Source organism: Martes martes (genome assembly GCF_963455335.1).
Source record: "Martes martes genome assembly, chromosome: 6".
NCBI classification, from domain to species: domain Eukaryota; kingdom Metazoa; phylum Chordata; class Mammalia; order Carnivora; family Mustelidae; genus Martes; species Martes martes.
In genome coordinates this window covers 3,506,790-3,526,928 of record NC_137893.1, presented here as the reverse complement: position 1 = coordinate 3,526,928, position 20,139 = coordinate 3,506,790, and the positions used below count along the sequence as shown (strand labels likewise).

Genomic DNA, 20,139 nt, shown 5'->3' with positions numbered 1-20,139 from the left:
CTCTGTACATGGAAGACACTAGGAGAGATGCTGGTGAGTGTGAAGATGAGTAAGGAAAGGTCCTGGTCCCAACGAGCTTTTAATCCTGGGACACACGTTTTACTATGCGGAGGGAGAGAAGGGTTGCGGAAACGAAGACCATCAATTATGGGTTCAGTAAATCAGCCAAGAAATATTTCTGTGCGACTGCTGTTCGTCCTTTTCACTGCTGTATTACTCAAGATTGCTATCAAACATCTCAGAACACTTGGATCTCTCTTCCTATTAACATTTTATATATTATAAATAGCACACATTTTGATTATTCATGAATACAAGTATTACATTGCAAAAATACATTCCAAATCTCAAGTAACGATGCCTAACACATAATTTTTCACAGCAAAAATTTTCCAAATATATTTATAAATGATTTCTAAATATTTTGACTATGAACATAATTCTTATTGGTACAGAATGTCACTCTAAAATGTTACGTATATGGTTTCAATATCATAACAAAAATCAAATGCCAGTAGCTGAACATCTTCAAGTACTTTTTAAAGTGCTTTCTACACACTGCATTTGATGGTGGCCTGTGCTCTGAGGAAGTTAAACCAGAAACACAGCGCCCAGCCTGTTGCACAGAAGACTGGAGGACCAGAGAAGCCCCATGCCATGGACAGTCTGAGCTACAGCGACCATAGCTCGGGGACCCCCACTTAGTAACTCCGTCCCAGCACTGCTGGAGTTTCCTTATCTAGGAAATCACATTAAAAACGCTGAACTTTTGTTCTCATTTGCCTCTACTGCAGACTGTGTGTTGCAAGGGCACAGCCCACAGTGCTGAAACAGCTTCTGTACCAAATAGTAACTCTGGAAATGCCATTCCTAAGATAGGATACCATCAACCAAAACTAAAGCAGTAAATAAATTATAAGCTTTTATGCCCAAAGATTTTATGCTCTGCTGGTAAACTTCTCAGCTGGCAATAACTGTACATGGAAAGGGAAGAAAAATAAGTTTGAAGTACCCAATTCCCACGTCTCTGTTGTTTATAACAGTGTATCTGTTTAAAAAAGCTTATGACATTTTCTTATCTAGAGCACCAAAATCTAAATTTAGATACTTACATTATTGCACTCTCCAAGGAAATACAGTGCAAATCCATCAGCTTTTGTGGCTGCCAAAGTAATAAAAAGGGAAGAAACTAATCTCAATGGAAGAACAGAGCACGTATGAACTCTCTAAGGCGAGACCTCAGATAGGAGACTTTTGTGACAGGACTTATGTTAACACAAGCAATGGTCATGCAGTCACCTGAGCAAGCTAACTCATGGCTTTACTCAATCCCATAATTAGAGCATTTTTGTTCATTATTCATCAGCTGCTGGAGATTTTAAGACGTGACATCCTCAAATGCACACAGCAGCCAATGTTCTATGTAACAGTGTCTCTGTGAAACTTTAAATATCACAACTATTGGAAATATTTTTAAGAACTGTATTTAATTTTTAAAGTACAAAAAATACCGGATGAGATATTCATAATAATGAAGGGTCGATAATAGCATCAACCCAAAAGCATGATATATATATATATACACATCCACATGTCATCACTGACGAGACATGTTCCTAACACTGCTTCGGGGCCATCTGAAGGCAATTATCAAAGCAGAGAACAGGTAGTATGACCAGAGGATTGCCTGAACGTAGACTCCCGCTTCACAGTTTTGTACTCATGCAGCCTTGGGTAAAATATTTGGCCCGTCTGTCTTTGACACAGCTTCCTCATCAGTAAAATGGTGATAACAGTATATAAGTCTGTCATCTCCCCAAATAAATTTAAAATGGTTTTTGTTCCTTAAAAATTAATAATTCCCTTCATAAAGATGTGATTTAATTCAATAAAATTGTACTTTCCAAAGAAAACCAGGTTTTATTTAGAGAGCACAGTACATTCCATTTATATATCTCACAGATACTTTTTTGGGATTAGATAACTTAGGAACTTTTAGGTTTGACTCATTCTGGTAGTTTCACAATAAAATATTCTCATTTCAAATTTAGCCGAAAAACAGAAGTAAATAAATGACTTGCATTTGCCTTGTAGTAAAGTACATTACTTTTTCCATTTTCTGCAATGGAATAAAAGAAACTTCGGTTCAAATTTTCTACAGGAGGAATACAAAACATTTCTTACCTATTTTAATGATGCTACTCAATTCATAGAGGAGTAGCTGGTTGTCTCCTCCTGTATCCAACCGCTGTTCTATGTAGCTGTTGAGTTCATACACAACTCCCTGCATATTCGTGTCTTGGTACTTTTAATAAAAAAAAAAAAAAGAAAGACAGGACATAACTAAATATAATAAACTAAAAACTCCTTAGTTTATAATTAACATATATAAATAACGCATATAACCCCTTAGTTTATTATTAACGTATATAACTTTATATACTTTTATGCTTTTACACATTATGCTTTTAAAGAGCATTATTTAATTATTATAATCTATTATAAATCGATTGAAAATTAAAATTGCTAGGACTTAGAATTATAGATTCCATGTATACTTAATTATAAAATATCAAATTTTACAAATTACCTCTTCATTTCTGAAGTTTTCTATATAATCAGTAAAAATCGTACAAAAGTTTGCTAATGGAATGAAACACTGTACGACGCTAGCAAGTGAGCCGATGTGCACTGCACTGCGGGAAGCAGAATTTATTCCTCTGCATTCACCTGCACCAGCGGGGCCACCGCGCTGGCCGGGCCTCCGCTCCTCCCTGGACAGCAGGCAGCCGCTCTCAGGGTCACCGTCACGGCAGTACTGACTGCCTCACTGCGAGTCCAAAGCTCCGGGCTTCGGTGCGGGAGCAGGGACAGTAGCAGGTGGATGGGGTCTGCGTCAAGGCGAACGCTAAATCATAGCTACTTCCAGCACAAGGTCGCCCTGTATCCTCTATAAAGGTACGAGAAACTGCATTCCACGAAGTGTCCCCTCTAAGCCTATTTTCCAAATAACAGCCACGGCAAATTTTATAAACCAAATAAAATTCATTATTCCCTGACTTGAAATACTCCTGAGGCTTCCCACTGAACTTAGAATAACAGACCCGTCGCAGGACGGCTTCCCACATTCTACAAACTGTGCCTGCTGTCTGCCTACAACACCGTCTCAAGCCACCTTTCTCTTCTTTTTGACCACGCAGGTATCTCTTGCTCCTAAAGGCTTTTTACTCGCTGTTATTCTTTTCTCAAAACCCCAGCATAGTCAGTGGCCGGTGCTGTATTCGTGTCAGGTGTACAACATAGTGTTTCATCACGTCCGTGCATCACCCAGCGCCCATCGCGGCACGTGCCCTCCTTCACCCCCAACCCGCTCCCTCCCCTCCCAGACCATCGGTGTGTTCTGTAGACTCAAGAGTCTGTTTCTTGGTTTGTTTCTCTTCTCTCTTTCCCCACCCCTTTGTCTTTCCATTTGTTCGTTTCTCAAGTTCCGCAAAGAGGGAGATCATATGGTATCTGTCTTTCTCGGACTTATTTTGTGTAGCGTTACACGCTCTAGCTCCATCCACGTCGTTGAAAACACTTGGCATTATTCTTGACCACTGTTCTCCGTGGGTGTTTGCAAAATGAGTGAATGCGAATAAATATGTGAAAGCGTCGATGAATAATCAATCAATCATTCCACAAATAGGGCTGGTGATCCTGACAATCGACTATACGTCGGAACTCTTCTAGACAAAGAGATGCTAGGGTGTTAACAGAATAAAGTTCCAGTCAAGGAACTTACACTCGAGGTGGAAGAAAATAAACAAGTGAATATTACAGTGTGACAGGTGGTGACAGCACTGTGCAGAAAGGGAGCGGGGAATGCTAACGGCCAAGGCTTTTGGAGGGAGAGAGTTACACCCTCGGCTTCCGTGGCACCAGACATCTGAACAGACTCCAATGGAGCCTCATACCTTTTGCCCTGGAATCAGCCTACCGTCCCCTACCTTCCTTATCAGGAACAGCGGATGACTCACCACCTGTCTCTGCTTCCCACCTAGAAGCAGACTCGAGTCCACGCAGGCCCCAGAAAATGAAGTATGACAGACCACTTGTCTCAAGGTGCAATGGATGCCAAAAGGAACAACTACTTTTTAGAGACCCAATTATGGGTCCCATCCCAGGGCAGTGGACATCAGGTGAGCCACGGAGCTGTAGCTCAGGTCTGTCTCAGAAGTGAGCCCCGGCGGGTGCTCCAATAGCTGTGGGACGCCAGTCTCAGAATGCATTTCTGGAACAGGCATGCTCAGAAACTGACAGAATTCCACCCTGAAGGCTCCCCCCTGAGAAGGAGTGAAGACGGGAGACTTGCAGAAATCTGGAGGAAGAGCTTTCCAAGCAGAGAGAACAACAGAAGTAACTAATGAACATGACCCTAGAGCATCACAACAGAAACGCAGCCAGCACCAACTGCAAGAGAGACCGGACTCTCACCTGCTGTCGCCTCTCCTTGTGTCTGCTCCAAAACCAGCTTCTCTGCTGTGCGTGTGCTCTGCTCCCCACCTGCCTTACCTCCTGTACCTGGGGCCGGCTTCCCCCGGCCCCTTGAACTTGTGTGTCCTACTTGGTGTGTCGCACACGCAACCATGGTGAACCACTGGCCTCCTGACCAAGTTGTGTGACTCTTTCTGCTACAAGTTTATCTGGTTAGCAGTCAGTCATACCGTCTCAGTTATTCTCCAGCTGCAGACATCCCCCGAGTCCTACTCTGGGGCCGATACCCCCGCGGGAGTGAAAGTCTGCGTGAAAAACGTCACGAACGCTCTGAAATGCGAATGCCCCCCAAGCACGACAGCACTCTGTGGGGCCGCACAAGCTCACGCTGTTCCTTTATCATCTGTAAACAAGATCCTACTCGATGACTGCCAGTTTTGAAGAACTCGAGAGAAAAATTTCTACTCTAACATACCCTCTCTCTCCCTCACCACTAATTAGAGCCATTTGTTTTGTATATTTTTTTCCCCAAAGTCCTGGGAAAGAGCTTATCTGAGACTGAAGTTAACCCAAAGAAAAGCTAGCATAAGAGAAATAAAGAGACTAAGTCATAATGACAGAGTCTGAAAGCCCAGATCCAGACACACAAAAACCATCATGCCTAAAAACCTATCCCTACATACGGACTGTTCCTGAACCAATGAATCTTGAACACTTGCTTTTTCTTCTGGGGAGGGGCACCTTAGCTGGCCTCAGGTGGGCTCCTAGCCACCCCGTGGAGGAGTCCCTATAAAAATGATACACAGGCAGACTCCCTCCTCTGACAACATAATTCTGAGAGTGCACCTGTTCATGGGACCTGTGTGCAGTGCTGAGAGGGAAGAACAGCTGTTCTCCGTCTCTTCTGGAAGGACTGGGGCGTCATACAAGTGAGACCAGGAAGGCAGGCCTCAGTATGGGCAGTGTACTCCGGGGTTTCCTTCCGCCGTGTCTCTGAGCTTTCCCTTTCTCATTTGTAGAACAAGGAGCCTAAAGCGCACTGCCTTTAAAATACCTCTCAGCACTCACTGTCTATGAAAATCTACGACCCAGGGTTTTCATGCTGTCATTAAGCTTCAATTCTAATAGGTGGGTTAGGACACCCCGCTCCCTCTGATTGCCAATGACAACTGCATATAAGAGCAAAATGTCTTAGAACGGTTACTGTTACATATTAATGTACTAGTAACTCTCAAATATTAAAGCCCTATCGACACAGTGAATCATTCGAACCATACTATACTGTAAAACTTAAAGTAATATGCAAATGGGAAGTGTTAAGTAAGCATAATGACTGTTGGGTTGTTGGCCTCCGGCCACCTTGCTCCTCAGGACCAGAAGCACATAAGGAAAGGCAGAGGACACATGGAGACGAACATCAAATCACACCTTTCCAAGGCCCTCTTTGGAAACAATGTGGTGAAGGACGCTTACTGAGGGACCAGTTCAATTCAGTGAAATAAACTTTCAAGACTACAGCTTCACTGAACAGAAAATCACAAGAGTGTATTAATGAAGTTGCTCAGAACCGGTATTTGCACAGCATTTTAACTTCACAAAGCCATTTCATGGACCTTATTCTATGTAAGAACTCATCCAAAGCATATAGTGAGTATCACTGAGACGCTCATAACCCAAAAAGTTAGAATTCACAGGTGGAATGAGTTGGGCAGTGCCTGACTTCTCAGACCTTAGAATCCAGCTGGATGCTGCCCCCTCATTTTCTGTTCCACACTGACTTTCACGTAGAGCTGCTTCTCGGTAAAGCAACTTCTGAAAACACGGGTTTGCAAAGACGTGACTTCACTGAAAGGACTGCAGTGACCTAATACCGAAACTGTGACCTCCGCCAAGCTCTGTCCGGTAGACCTCACTGTGCTTCCCCCAGAACTTTAACAGGTCCTGAACCACTCCTGTGAGTTTGCTGTGATACCCAAGAGCACCTGGAACAATTAGGGAATGAGGGGAACAGCCACGCCATCACCTGGAGGCAAATAATGTTTTATGAGATGTGACGTACTGAATGGAGCGGTATTAACCCTTGGCGACAGCTGGTTTAGCCAAGAGATCAAATGCTCCCAGACCTGCTAACGTGAATTAGGCGTTCAAACACAGACGGGAAAACCACTTCACCAAGCGAGGCCAGAGGCAGTTCAAGAATGAAATGAGAGCTTGAACAGTGTGAGGTCTGTGGTCCCTGCTGGCCCGAGAGCCCGTGATTCCATGAGGGATCACTGGCCTGTCCTCACGGGCTAGGACAGCTCACTAGAAAACATGATGAGGCAGGTGCTGGATAAATACTGAGGAGTGTGAACAACAACTTTCAGTTTTTCGCATATTCCTCAATAACTCAATAATATCTTCTCTTATTTAAATTTCTCCTATTTCTTTTTTAATTTATCTTTTTATAACTTATTTTTGTCAAACTTATAAAAAACTGCAAGAATACAAAAAGTCTATATTGACATTGTCCTCTTTGCTTTCTCCTTCTCAGTTAATCCTCCCTCCCTCTCTTCCTTCCTTCCTATTTACCTGTTATCTATTATTCTATCTACACGCACAACACCGTAGTCATAAATATATTTTTCTGAATATGTGAGAATATGTTGGTATGTTCCTTTACCCCACAACTTCACTGCGTATTTCCTAAGAAATAGAATATTCTAATATATCCTAAGAAATAGAATCACATAGTTACAACACATTTGCCACGATCAGAAATTTTAACATTGCCACAGCACTATTTGCTAATTAAAACTCCACATTTAAATGCCATGCAGTGTCCCAATAATGTCCTTATAGCTATCCATCCCGCTGGGCTAGGGTCAAACCCCAGATCACATATGGCAGTTGGCTGTCAGGCCCATTTGGTGTCCTTTCATGTAGAACAACTCCACAGTCTTTCCCTTGTGTTTCTTGAACTTGATGTTTCGTACAGTGTGGGTCAATTAGGATTCACCTGATGTTTCTTCAAGATTGGAATCAGGTTTTGCATTTTTGGCAACGGTCCAGGGAAGCGCTTGGGCCAGAACTCCGTCACCGCTCCTGTATTTGGGATTCGGCATTCTCCCGGGAGGAGGAGGAGGAAGAGCTTTCCGCTCTCCTCACTCATTCCTGTACACGAGTCTGGACTCACAGATTCTCATTTTATAATAGGCTACCATCCAGTAACACTGTCACATAGGCATTTTGATTCTCCAGTTATCCCAGATTTGACCAACAGGAATCCCCTCAAGCTAGCTCCTGTATCCGCCCGACACCCTTCATGATTCTTTCAACACTTTCTGACTTTCTCATCACATATTTTGCCAGCCCTGGTATCAACCATTTCTGTTTCTCAAAGAAATACAAGTTCCTTTTAATGGAGAGGGCTATTTAAAGTGCAAGTACCGGAGATACATGTGCCACTGCTGTCAATGCCTCTCGGCCTCTCATTGTTGGAAATAATGTATAGATGAGAGCGTCTCATATAAATATATATACATATATGCAAATGTGCATTCTGTATTTATCTACTTGGATATATGTATAGGGATATTAAAAACTATGAATTCATACTAATACCTCCAGTTCCAGCTAAACAATTCAGTTTACAATTTCCATATTTGTAATTCCCTCATGCAACAGTGAGAAATGTTACTAACGATAGACAATATATTTATGCAGTTTTTCAGGCCTAGAATATACAGAGTCATTTCAGAAATGCTAAGACGTACCACTAAAAACAGCTAACCTACGGTGTCAATATTTTTAGGTAAGTTCAAGAAATACAGAAATGTACAATTCATTAAACTCTGACAAGAAGATAAATCCTTACAACATATATACTTATTCATACATATAAAATCAACATACAAAAATCAGTTGCATTCCCATGCACTAACAACAAGCTATTTACAGCATCAAAAAAGAATAAAATATTTAGGAATAAATTTAATCAAGGAGATGTAAGATATGTGGACTGAAACTTATAAAATATTGGAAAATGAAACAGAAGAAGACACAAAATAAATGGAAAGAAATTCCACGTTCAGGGATTGGAAGAATTAATATAGTTAAAATATCAATAGTATCCAAAGTGATCTATTCATTCAATGAAATCCCTATCAAAATTCCAAGTTTTTTTTTCCACAGAAAGAGAAAAATACCACCCTAGAATTTGTATAGAACCAAAAAGACCCTGAAAATCCAAAGCAATCTTTTTTTTTTTTTTTTTGACAGACAAAGATCACAAGTAGGCAGAGAGGCAAGCAGAGAGAGGGAAGCAGGCTCCCTGCTTAGCAGAGAACCTGATGCAGGGCTCGATCCCAGGACTCTGGGATCATGACCTGAGCTGAAGGCAGAGGCTTTAACCCACTGAGCCACCCAGGCGCCCCCAAAGCAATCTTGAGGAAAGAAGAACAAAGCTAAAAACATCACACCTCCTGATTTCAAACTGTATCATTATAAGCCTCTAGTAATCAAAATAATAGAGTTCTGGCATAAAAAGAGACATACAGATGAATGGAATAGAACAGAGAACTCAGAAACACACCTGTAAGTATACGGTCCACTTACCTTTAAGAAAGGCATCAAGCATATACAGTGTGGGAAGAACAGTGTCTTAAAAAATGGTGCTAGAAAAACTGGACATCCGCATGCAGAAGAATGAACCTGACCCTTATCTTTCCATACACAAAACCAACTCACGTGAATCAAAGACTGACATTGGAGCCCTGAAAGTGTAAAACTCCTGGAGGAAATCACAAGGAAAACATGGTTCTTTGACACTGGTCTTGGCAATGATTTCTTGGGTAGGATATCAAAGGCCCAGGCAACAAAGGCAAAGATGAACGTGTGGGACTGCATCAAACTACAAAGCTTCCGCACAGCGAGGGAAACTGTCACCACGCGAAAGGCAAACGACGGAATGGAAGAAAATATCTGCAAATCGTTTATCTGATAAGGAAGTAGTATCTAAGACATAAATCACCCCACTCATACAACTAAGCGGCAAAACAATCCCAAAGAGCTCACTTAAAAAATGGGCAGAGGAGCTGAACATACATTTTCCAAAGAAGACACACAGATGGCCAACAGGTGCGGGAAGAGAGGTTGACTGTCACTGACCGTCAGGAAACGCAGATCAAAATCCCAATGAGGAATCACCTCACACCCGCTAGGATGGCTACCGCCCAACAGAGGAGAGGTAACAAGTGTCAGTGAGGGTGTGGAGAGAAGGGAGTCCCTGGGCCCTAGGGGTGGGAATATAAACTGACGTTGTTACCTCGGAAAACACTACGGAGGTTTCTCAAAACATTAAGACCAGAACTATCCAATGATCCAGCAACCCCTTTCCTGGGTATGTATTCGAGGGAGATGGACTCGCTCTCTCAGCAGGTGTCTGTACCCACGTTCACTGTAGCGTTTCTCACAACAGCCAAGACGTGGAGATAACCAACATGTCTGTCAGCAGATGAATGTATAAAGAAAATGTCATAAACACACACACACGTGTGTGTGTGTGTGTGTGTGTGTGTGTAATATTATATATATATTATATGATATATATAATATAATATTCTACTGCTATAGAGCAGTAGAATATTATTCAGCCCTAAAAAAAGGAGGAAATCCTGTTCTTTGTGGTCACATGGATGAACCTGGAGGGTATTATGCTAAGTAAAACAGACACAGAAAGACAAACATGGTATTCGCTCACATGTGGACTCTAAAAACCCAAACTCATGGGAGTACAGGTGAGACAGGCAGGTAATAGGGGCTGGGCTGTGGGGAAAGCAGGGAGAAGCAGGTCACAGGTTACAAACTTTTCCGGTGGGAGTGCAGACGGATGCAGCCACCGTGGAAAACAGTATGGAGGTTTCTCAAAAACTTAAAAATAAATATGATCATATGATCCAGTAATTCTACTACCGAGTATTTACCTAAAGGTTATGAAAACACTAATTTGAAAAGCAATATGCATTATTATATTTGTTGCAGCATTATTTACAACAGCCAAACCATGAAAGCAGCCCAAATGTCCATGAATAGAGGAATGGACAAAGAAGGGGGGTGGGGGTGTATATAATATCACTCAGTCATAAAAAAGAATGAAATCTTACCATTTGTACAATAGGGATGGATCGAGAGGGTACAGTGCTAAGTGAAACAGGTCAGTCAGAAAAAGACAAATACTGTATGATTTCACTCAAATGTGGAATTTAAGAAACAAAGCAAAAAAAAAAAAAAAAGACTCTTACACACAGAACAAACTGATGGTTACCAGAGGAGAGGTGGGTGGGGGGATGGGTGAAATAGATGATGGGGGTTAAAGAGGACACTTACTGTGATGAGCACAAGGGGATGTACAGAACTGCGGAATCACTGTATTACACACCGAAACTAACATAACGCTGTATGTTAATTACACGGGAATTAAAATTTTTAAAGAAGATAACCATTAAATAAAAATGAGATGCTGGGTGTGATGCATAAACAATGAATTTTGGAACACTGAAAAAAAATTAAATTAAATTAAAAGAGAGAGAGAGAGAGAAAGGACTTTAGAGATGAAAACAGACATAGAGACAGACCAATCCAATGCCACATGTACCCTTTCAAGGATCCTAATTCGAACAAAACAACTGTAAAAAGAATCTTTTCAGAGAGCTGAAAACTGAATCTGGCCCAAGTATTAAGATATTGCTAAGTGTGATTATTATCAGGCATGAAAATAGCACATAATTGAAGGTTTTTGTTTTTTTTTTAATGTCATTTCCTATTAGAAATCTATACTGAAGTCTTTATGGCTGAAATTACATGATGACTAAGATTCGCTTTAAACTATACCAGCAAGCTTAAAAAAAAAAAAAAAAAAAGAGGAGGGGGAGGGGAGTGTAGCTGCACCAGGATTAGCAAAATGATCATGGAGCCTGGGTGACAGGTACATGGTGGTCAACATGCAATTCTCTTTACTTATATGCAGAGAAAATGTCTGAACAAAAATTAAAATGGAAAGAAAGCAAGCAGTGAGAGACTCGGGATAGCACTGATCCCTCCAGTGTTCATTCACTGAGCAGCTTTTCTGTGTGTCCAGAAATTTCTGGAACCATCTGCCCCGCGTGAGTTTCAGAAAGCAAAGCACTCAAAGGCTGGAAGGGCGTTCAGTGGTTGAGTGACAATACCAGACAATGACAGGGGGTCACTTTACATATGTGATTAACTTCCACATGAATAACTGTGGAATAATAAATATATATATTGGGGGGGAAAGGTCACAAACTTTAAGTTGTAAGATGAAGACGTTCTCGGACCTGATGCACAGCATGGTTCCTGAAAGCAAAGACAGCACAGCGTGTACTTGAAACAGCTGAGCTGGCTCCTGAGTGTCCCCACGACCCCCGCACGACACCCATACGCCTGACGTGCGTGTGAGACGACACAGGTGCTCGTTACCCGACCGCAGTAATCCCTTCACAGCGCACACCTATGCCAGCAGGTTGCACACTAACATGGACCCTTACATGTATACAATTACTATTTGTCAAAGATAAAAAATAATTTTTAAAAGAAATAATTTTAATAGTAAACATCTCAGTAATACAAATAATAAAGGACCCAGAACACTTAATCTCTTTATAAAATCTCTCCGTGATCCTTCTCGATCAATTCCTGCCCCCAAGGCAACCACTGTCTCTGACTTGCTCCCACCACACTTCAGCCTTGTTTACATGTTTCGGATTTTATCGGAATGGACTATACACGATAGACTCTTTTGAGCCCTGCTTTATGTGCTTGACATGGCACCAGTGAGGCTCACGCACGTTGCTGTGTGCTCCAGTGGTCTGCTCCTGCCTACTCCTAGTGCGTTCTGTTGCACGAATAACGACAAACGATGTTTTTCTCTTCTATCTCCGTAAATCATTTGGGATGTTTATGTTTTCCAGCTCTGGGCTATTAAGAATAAAGCTACTATGAACATCTTTCTGTGAATACAGGTTTTCAATTTTCTTAGGCAAATAATTAAAGAGTAAAATTCTTGGGTCAAAAAGTAAATGTACGAATGCCAAACTTTTTACAATGCTACATATTAAGGACAACATTACCAAAATGATTTAGATATTTTATTTTTTTTAAAGATTTTATTTATTTGACGGAGAGAGAACAGCGAGCGAGGGAACACAAGCAGCAGGAGAGGCAGAGGGAGCAGCAGACCCCCCACAGAGCAGGGAGCCCCAAGCAGGGCTCGATCCCAGACCCTGGGATCACGACCTGAGCCAAAGGCAGACACCCAATGACTGAGGCACCCTATAGTAAGTTTTCAAAGGGCTTTCTATAATGTTTACTAATATTAGCTAATTTAATTTAGGATGAAAAAGGTCCATAAGATGAAGGGGCTTTTCTTAATAATAAGTTAATTTAGGAAAAAGGAGTCCGTGAGATAAAACAGTTTCAAATCACTGATGGACTCAGTAAGCATTTCTAGTAAGTTCAAGGCTGCTAGAAGAAAAGGATTCACTTATCAGGGCAGATGAATAATAAAGTTAAGGAGAGAAAAGACGAATCTAAGTGCTTCACCCAATAGATACATTTGTGAATGTCAGGATGTAATTAAGTCTTGGTTAAGCAACTGTCTCCTCAGCAGTGTGCCAAGTACTATTACAGGTATCAGATAAAGCTCCTACTCTCATGGAGTTTAAGTACTAGTTGGGGAAAACAGATAAGAGGGTATCAGCTCGCGATAACACCTATGACAAAACTAAAACATTCTTTTGACTTTGTTGCCTTTTTAGTTTAATAAACTATAATCCGGGGGGACTGAATCTTATGCACAACTCTATGACTAGATCATTAGTATATTCTTTTTCATACAATAAGGAAATATGCCTTTAATCAGACTTCAGTACCGAGGACTAAAACCAGCTATGTGTATCGGCTCAATATAGTCCCTCTGTAGTTAGTACTTCTCAACATCTGTCCTCTAAAACAGAGCTGTGGTCGCCAAGAACTGTCTGACAAAACAGGTACCGTAATTTAAAATCTTGCAAAAGAGGAATGTGTTTAGCTTCCACTTAAAAAATATTCCCGTAATGGTTTGATACTGCTCTTTTTTTTTTTTTAATTTTACTTATTTATTTGACAGACAGAGATCACAAGTAGGCAGAGAGGCAGGCAGAGAGAGAGAGAGGAGGGAGCAGGCTCCCCGCTGAGCAGAGAGCCCGATGTGGGGCTGGATCCCAGGACCCTGAGATCATGACCTGAGCCGAAGGCAGAGGCTTAACCCACTGAGCCACCCAGGTGCCCCTGATACTGCTCTTTAGATGAAACAACACATTGCCTACTGCCCTAGTGATTCACTCACAGGCTGGATCAGCAAAACCTTTCACAGGCAGACGACCCATGTGTTTAGTCTATTGTTAAGATTATGGGCTTCATCTTAAGCACAAGCAAACAAAGTCACAGTCTTTAAATGGTCAGTATGAAATGTTTCCATATAGCAGAAAAATGCACTCTGGTTACGCAGAGAAGTATTTTGCAACTGATTCTTTCAGGAAGCCGAGATGCTCAGAACTGATACTCCACACAGGCTTCCGGAGTTTCTGTGGTTATTGCTAATGATCCGCAGCAAAGCCTCCAAAATGAAATTTAGGCTAAAACTAACCATACCACGCTTTATAAGAAAACTTCTTTTGGGCTTCCACAAAACTCAGGTTGCCTAAAGCTGTTTGGGCGCGTGCTATAAGGAAAACACGGACTTCGCTTGAAGTCCCCCTTATTCCTCACTAAGGTGGGGTGATTTTCTAATGGAATACGAAAGATTTATTGGGCTCTGTGATATCCAAAACTCAAAAGGCCAGAATTTCATTTTACCTGATGGGAACATTACATCTCCTGTCTGTTCCTCTGGTTTCTCTGTCTTCTAGATACGCTGATAATCCACGCGGACAGGCTCTACCTGTCTGCCCTCTAGGTCCCTGTTTACAAGTATCATCATGAACTGTCCGAGGCTCCCCTCTTAGCCGAAGTCTGATTAAAGGAAATTATACTGAGGAAGATTTTAAAGACATGCTTTCTGTCTGCTTCTCCGCATGTTCTAACTTCTACCCTTGGGCCACAGCACCCTAGCCTGAGATTATTTACTAAAGGGAGGATCTAGGTTGAGAAATTACTCCAGAAAATTCTAACATGTGTACCCTCCTCCAGTACCTGAATATCACCCCCTTGACGTAACATTGAACCACATTTTAATATTATGCCTTTGAAATGAACAACTGATACAAAATCAGATCTATAAACAGATTTGCATTTTTATGCAATTCGATAATAATAATCATACAAACGCTGCCCTGAAAAAAACAGGGATCGGCACTCTTCCCTTAGAGAATGAGTGAAGTGACTTCCCTTGGGTCATGCTTCACATGCCTGGAAGTTGAAAGCCACGTCTTCTGCTTATTCAGAGAAAAGTAGTAACTACTCAAAAACTTTTTTTTTTTCTCTTCTACTTCTTCCACTGTTTTGTTGTTATAGTCACTTTTCTGATAACCAATTTCAAGTCTTTCGTACGTGATACAGTATGAAAAGAAGTGGGAAAGGAGTAAATGGAGCTGAGTTCTAAAGGAAAAGACTGATCTGGCCAGAGGAGGCTCCAGGGGTGGGTAAGTAACCGTCCCTCCTGCGTTCGCTCCTCCCTGTCCTGTATCAGCTCATTTCCTCTCTCCTGGATCGCTCCCGTAAATACACGTGCACGTTGTCATTCGCCTCCCCCCCCTTTTTAAAAGAAAAAGCATTTTAAAAACCGAACATCCCAGGAATTGAGGGGTGGGCAAACTGAATGTAGAAGGTCAAAAGGTCCGCCCACCCGTAAACACACCAAGTCCCAGGGAGGTCACGTACGGCAGCTACACTTCACCGTACCGCGCTATGTGTCTCAAAGGTGCACAGAGGTAGATCTTAGAAGACCTCATCCCAAGACAGAAAAGTGACTACATGGTGACGCACGTTCCCTGGGCTCACGGGGGTGTCCCAGAGGCATTACAGATATCAAACCGCTGTGCACTGGGTCGTACAACTGATAGTAAAATGTCACATGTCGACTTACAGCTCAGCATGAAGAATCTCAGTTCCCTCCCTATCCGGCTCCCCCCCGCCTCCCTTTCAAGGCAAAACTCTATGAAGCGACTGTGTATTTGCTGCCTTCGGTTTCTCTTTTCTCTCACTTGCTCCAAGGAGACAGCTCTTCGTAAGATCACCAATGACTTCCGCGCTGCCAAACCCACAAGGTAAGCCTCCGCTCCCCTGAAATGTGGGCAGCACTGACACAGCTGACAACTGTCTTTTACCTGACACAGCGTCTCCAGCACTGCTGCTCACATGCCCCAGCTCCTCCCCTGCCTCCCGGACACGTCCTCCCAGGTTTCGGGAGGCTTCCTCCCATCTCCGACTCCCAAACGTCCCGGCCCTGGGCTGTTGTCTACATTTTCTTCTCTATTCAAACCACACTCACCTCCTCGGAGATCTCTCCAGCCTTGCATCGTTACATCCCATTATATACTGCTGGTTCCTAAATCACCCATATTACTAAGGAATCTCAAATTTCTATCTCTCGTTCACTTCATTCACCTAAACTCCAGACTCATATACCCAACCACCACCTCAACATCAGTATTCAGAGGTCTGTTGGGTGATCTCAAACAGCACATCCGAACCTGAGCAAACACTCCCATCCATGTAATGGCAACCCACCTTCTCACCTGCTCAGGCAAAGCCCAAGTGCCATCATTTCTCCTTTCTTGGTTTATCCCACGCATCTGGATTAATCAGCAACTCTCGTTAGTTCTACCTTCCAAAAATGTCTAGAATTGCATCCCTCAACCCAAGCACTGCTCCCCACCTCCATCACCTGCAATTCTGGTCCAAATCATCTTCACCTCTTAGAGAATTACTGCCCTAATCTACCTGCCGGCGCCTGGCAATGAACAATTATTAAAGTGCTGCTGAATTGATTTACTGAGGATTTCCACACTTACGTTTGCGCCAACAAAAATGGCTGGCAAGTTTTCCTGTTTTGGACAATGCTCTAACTTTTGTGACAGGAATAAACTTTCCTCCTAAAATAAGTTCGTTCCCTAACTTCTGAAATGCATACTTTATATTATCTACCAGTTACCGCCTCTTTAATGTTTGGTGGAATTATCTAGGAAAGCTTTCGGACATCATGCCATCTTAGGTGGTTTTCATGAATTTTTCAGATTTTTCATTGGTTAATAGTATGTTTACATTTCCTAACTCTTCTTCAGTTTTGATAATTTAGAATCTCCTCAAAATTGGCCACTAAATCCAAATTTTCAAATGTATTAGTATACAGTATTCCCTATTAAATTATTCATAATCTCCGTGTTTATAGTTATATTCCCCTTCTCATTCCTTAATGTTTTTATTTTACTTCTTGAACAGATTGCCAAAGATAGTCTATTTTACTGATCCATTTAATAAAATACCTCTTGCATTAATAATCACATCTATATTTTAAAGTGTAGATCGTTAATTTCTTCTCTTAGTCCTCCCCACTTTTTAAAAAATTGTTTTTGGTGTTCTAATTAATGAATATAAGAATATAAATTTTCATCCTGTTTTAGCTGCATCCTATAAATTTGGTTGATTTTATCCCCATTTTACATTTGAGGCTTTGAAAAGTTATTTTATTAAAAGGTCACCCAGATAAAAAGTGGCAAAGTGGGAATTCAAATCTAAGTGCTATTTACACTGTATCAGACAAGCTCTTTTAAATGTATTATAACAACAGACATAGAGATGCAATTCACACAAAAGGAAACACACCTATTTAAGTATGGAAAGATTTTTTATTCGCTTTATTTTTTTTTTTAAGATTTTAATTAGGGAGCCTGGGCGGCTCAGTTGGCTGAGCGTCTGCCTTCTGCTCAGGTCGTGATCAAGTCAGGGGTCGAGTCCCTGCTCATTGGGAAGTCTGCTTCTCCCTCTCCCTCCTCCACTCCCCGCGGCTTGTGCTCTCTCTCTGTCCAATAAATAAATAAAATTAAAAAAAAAATAAAGATTTTTATTTATTTGTGTGAGAGAGTGTGTGTGTGCACTAACAGGGGGAGGAGCAGAAGGAGAAGCAGACTCCCCCCTGAGCAGAGAGCCCCATGGGGGTGGGGGTATAGTTTGCCTCCCAATCCCAGGACCCTGAGATCATGATCTGAGCCGAAGTCAGACACTTAACTGACTGAGCCACCCAGGCATGCTGCTTATTTGCTTTAAATAAAAATATTTTTAAAATGTCCCTGCTGTTTATATACAAGAAGATGTATAATTGCTAATTTAATCTGGTTAAAATGAAAGTATAAACCACAACAGTAAGTTGATAAATGTGTATTAAATGCCGTAAAATATTTATGTCCTTTGACCTATTAAACTCAGATCCTAGCATTTTCTTTAGGAATTATTTCACAAGAATAAGACTGCCACATCCATAATCAGTCTATGAAAAACAAAGCAATCCAAAGATCCAACAATCCAACCAAGAGAAAGTAAAATACTACCACGGAGAAGAAATTCAATGAGATATTTTAGTCACTGGAGATAATATCGGATGGTAAAACAACATGAACTACTTGCGGCATAACGCAAACTAAAAAACCCCAGAACCAAGTGTGCATGTGCACTGTAACTAGTACTGCACAAGGATAAGCATGTGAAGGAGAAAAGACCGGAAGGAAGTATCTGACGGCTGTCCCCGGCTGCATTAAGGTGATCTTACAATTGTCTCAGAAGCCCTGTTCTGATTTCGTTAGAAAATGCCCAGTGTAAATAATTCTACGTGAGTGGAAGGAGCTCTGGGTAAAGTGGACACGAGCAGGAGCACAAGGAGAGCTGCAGGAAGAAGCGAGAGCATGACACTGACCGCAAATACAGGGGAGACGTTCCCACATACGAACTAGCAGAGAAAGGGGGCTCATTGCAAACAGCCTCAGTCTTCTCAGAAACATAGAGTTGGCTCTAATTTAAGAATGATGGAGGGGTGCTGGGGGGCTCAGCCAGTAAAGTGTCCGACTCACGGTTTCCGCTTAGGTCATGATCTCAGGGTCATTGAGATCGAGCCCCACATTTGGGCTCTGTGGTCAGCTCAGAGTCTGCTTGAGAGTCTCTCTTTCTCTCTCCCTCTGCTGTGCCCCTCCCACAATTAATAAATCTTAAAAAAAAAAAAAAAAAAAAAAAAGGAGACAAGGTTAGGGTTGACGATTCAGAGGGGAGGAAAAACTGTGAACCCCTGACACATGAAAGAGTTTGCATCACCTGAACTTACCAAGCCAAGCAAAGGCAAACTGTGCACCCAATTGGCAAAAGCAACTCACACTTAACAAAAACAAATGACACAAATATCCAAACAGAAATGGAGACATTCAGAGCTACGTCCTGGCAGTGTTTTCTGATACTGCTGCAACCTGCTCTATAAACTTCCACTCACAGAAAAATCAGACACCTGTACCATAATTATCTGTCAGACACCTGCACCGTAATTATCTGGTCAGTGCTTCAGTGACTTTCACAGAGCTCAGACACTCCTGCTAATTTCCAGATCGTTCACTCATTTCACATCAAGACATAATGCCATGTTCCTTCTCCAACAGATTTCAACAGAAATTCTGGAAATCCTGAATTCTCACTGGGTGACTGACTTGTCACGTCAGGCGCTGGCCAAGTTTGACTTTCAGTCCCACGATGGGGCTGATTAGGCCAATCCTCTTCTTCACCTGCTTTTCGAGAGAAGATGTGCCAAGACTTTATTAGGCATCATGAGAGCAGTAGATTAAGGAAATCCTACCATGCAACCCCTCAGGGCTGCACACTCTATGTAAAATGTCAAGCAAAAACAATTTTAAGTTGCAAAGAAGAAAGGATAAAGATAATACAAAAAAATACAAAGGATCTGACCAGCAGGGAGAAGACTCCGTGTGAAATGACCAAAATAGTCCCCAAAGCAAATGCTCAATTTTATATAAACTCTTTCCCTTCTATGTGAAGCTGAGTGCTGCTCTCACAACTTGAATTCAGAGTAAATACATTTAGAAGTAAAATGATCTTACTCAAAATCCTGTTAGACTGAGAGGTCCTAACACCAGTGTTCCTGTTTGGCAGAGTTCAGACATACATCTCAACCCTAAACTTTTGACTCTTACACAGCACTATGACGTCAATCTAACAAAACTAGATTCTAAAAAGAAAAAGCTGAAATAAATCTCTGACAGTGAAATGTACAACTAGAAAAACACAAAAAATGAAAGCAGGGGGTATAGGAGAGAGGGGGAAGTCTGCAAATGTTCGCAGGCTGGTTTTTAGTGCTTCCATCACACCCCAGGGAGCTCCAGTCCTGAAAATGGCGCCCCATCACGTGGACCCCCACCCCAGGCTACTCCACACATGTACCGACCTGACTTACCTCCCCTCCTGTCCTCTCTTCCCTGCTGACAAAGTCCCTCCGCTGAGCCCTGGGACACCGGTCTGTCATCAGCAAACCCTCTCCTCTCAACTGCCCTCAGGGGAACAACTGTGCAGCTTTTTGCCCTAACTGAAACCTTCCTGCCCTCCTGATCATACCGCTTCCTATACTAAAGCTGATTATCA

At 41.9% G+C, this 20,139-nt stretch overlaps 1 protein-coding gene across 1 annotated transcript in view; it reads right to left on the bottom strand.

Annotated features, from left to right (window-relative positions):
- The window catches only part of PDE10A (phosphodiesterase 10A), a gene marked incomplete at its 5' end in the record, with an annotated part of 286,161 nt that overhangs the window by 83,848 nt on the left and 182,174 nt on the right, over positions 1-20,139 (bottom strand). The window contains 2 exons of the mRNA XM_080806394.1: positions 1,113-1,162; positions 2,185-2,305. Coding sequence (XP_080662520.1) covers positions 1,113-1,162; positions 2,185-2,305 — 171 coding nt within the window. The remainder of the gene's footprint in view (positions 1-1,112; positions 1,163-2,184; positions 2,306-20,139) is intronic.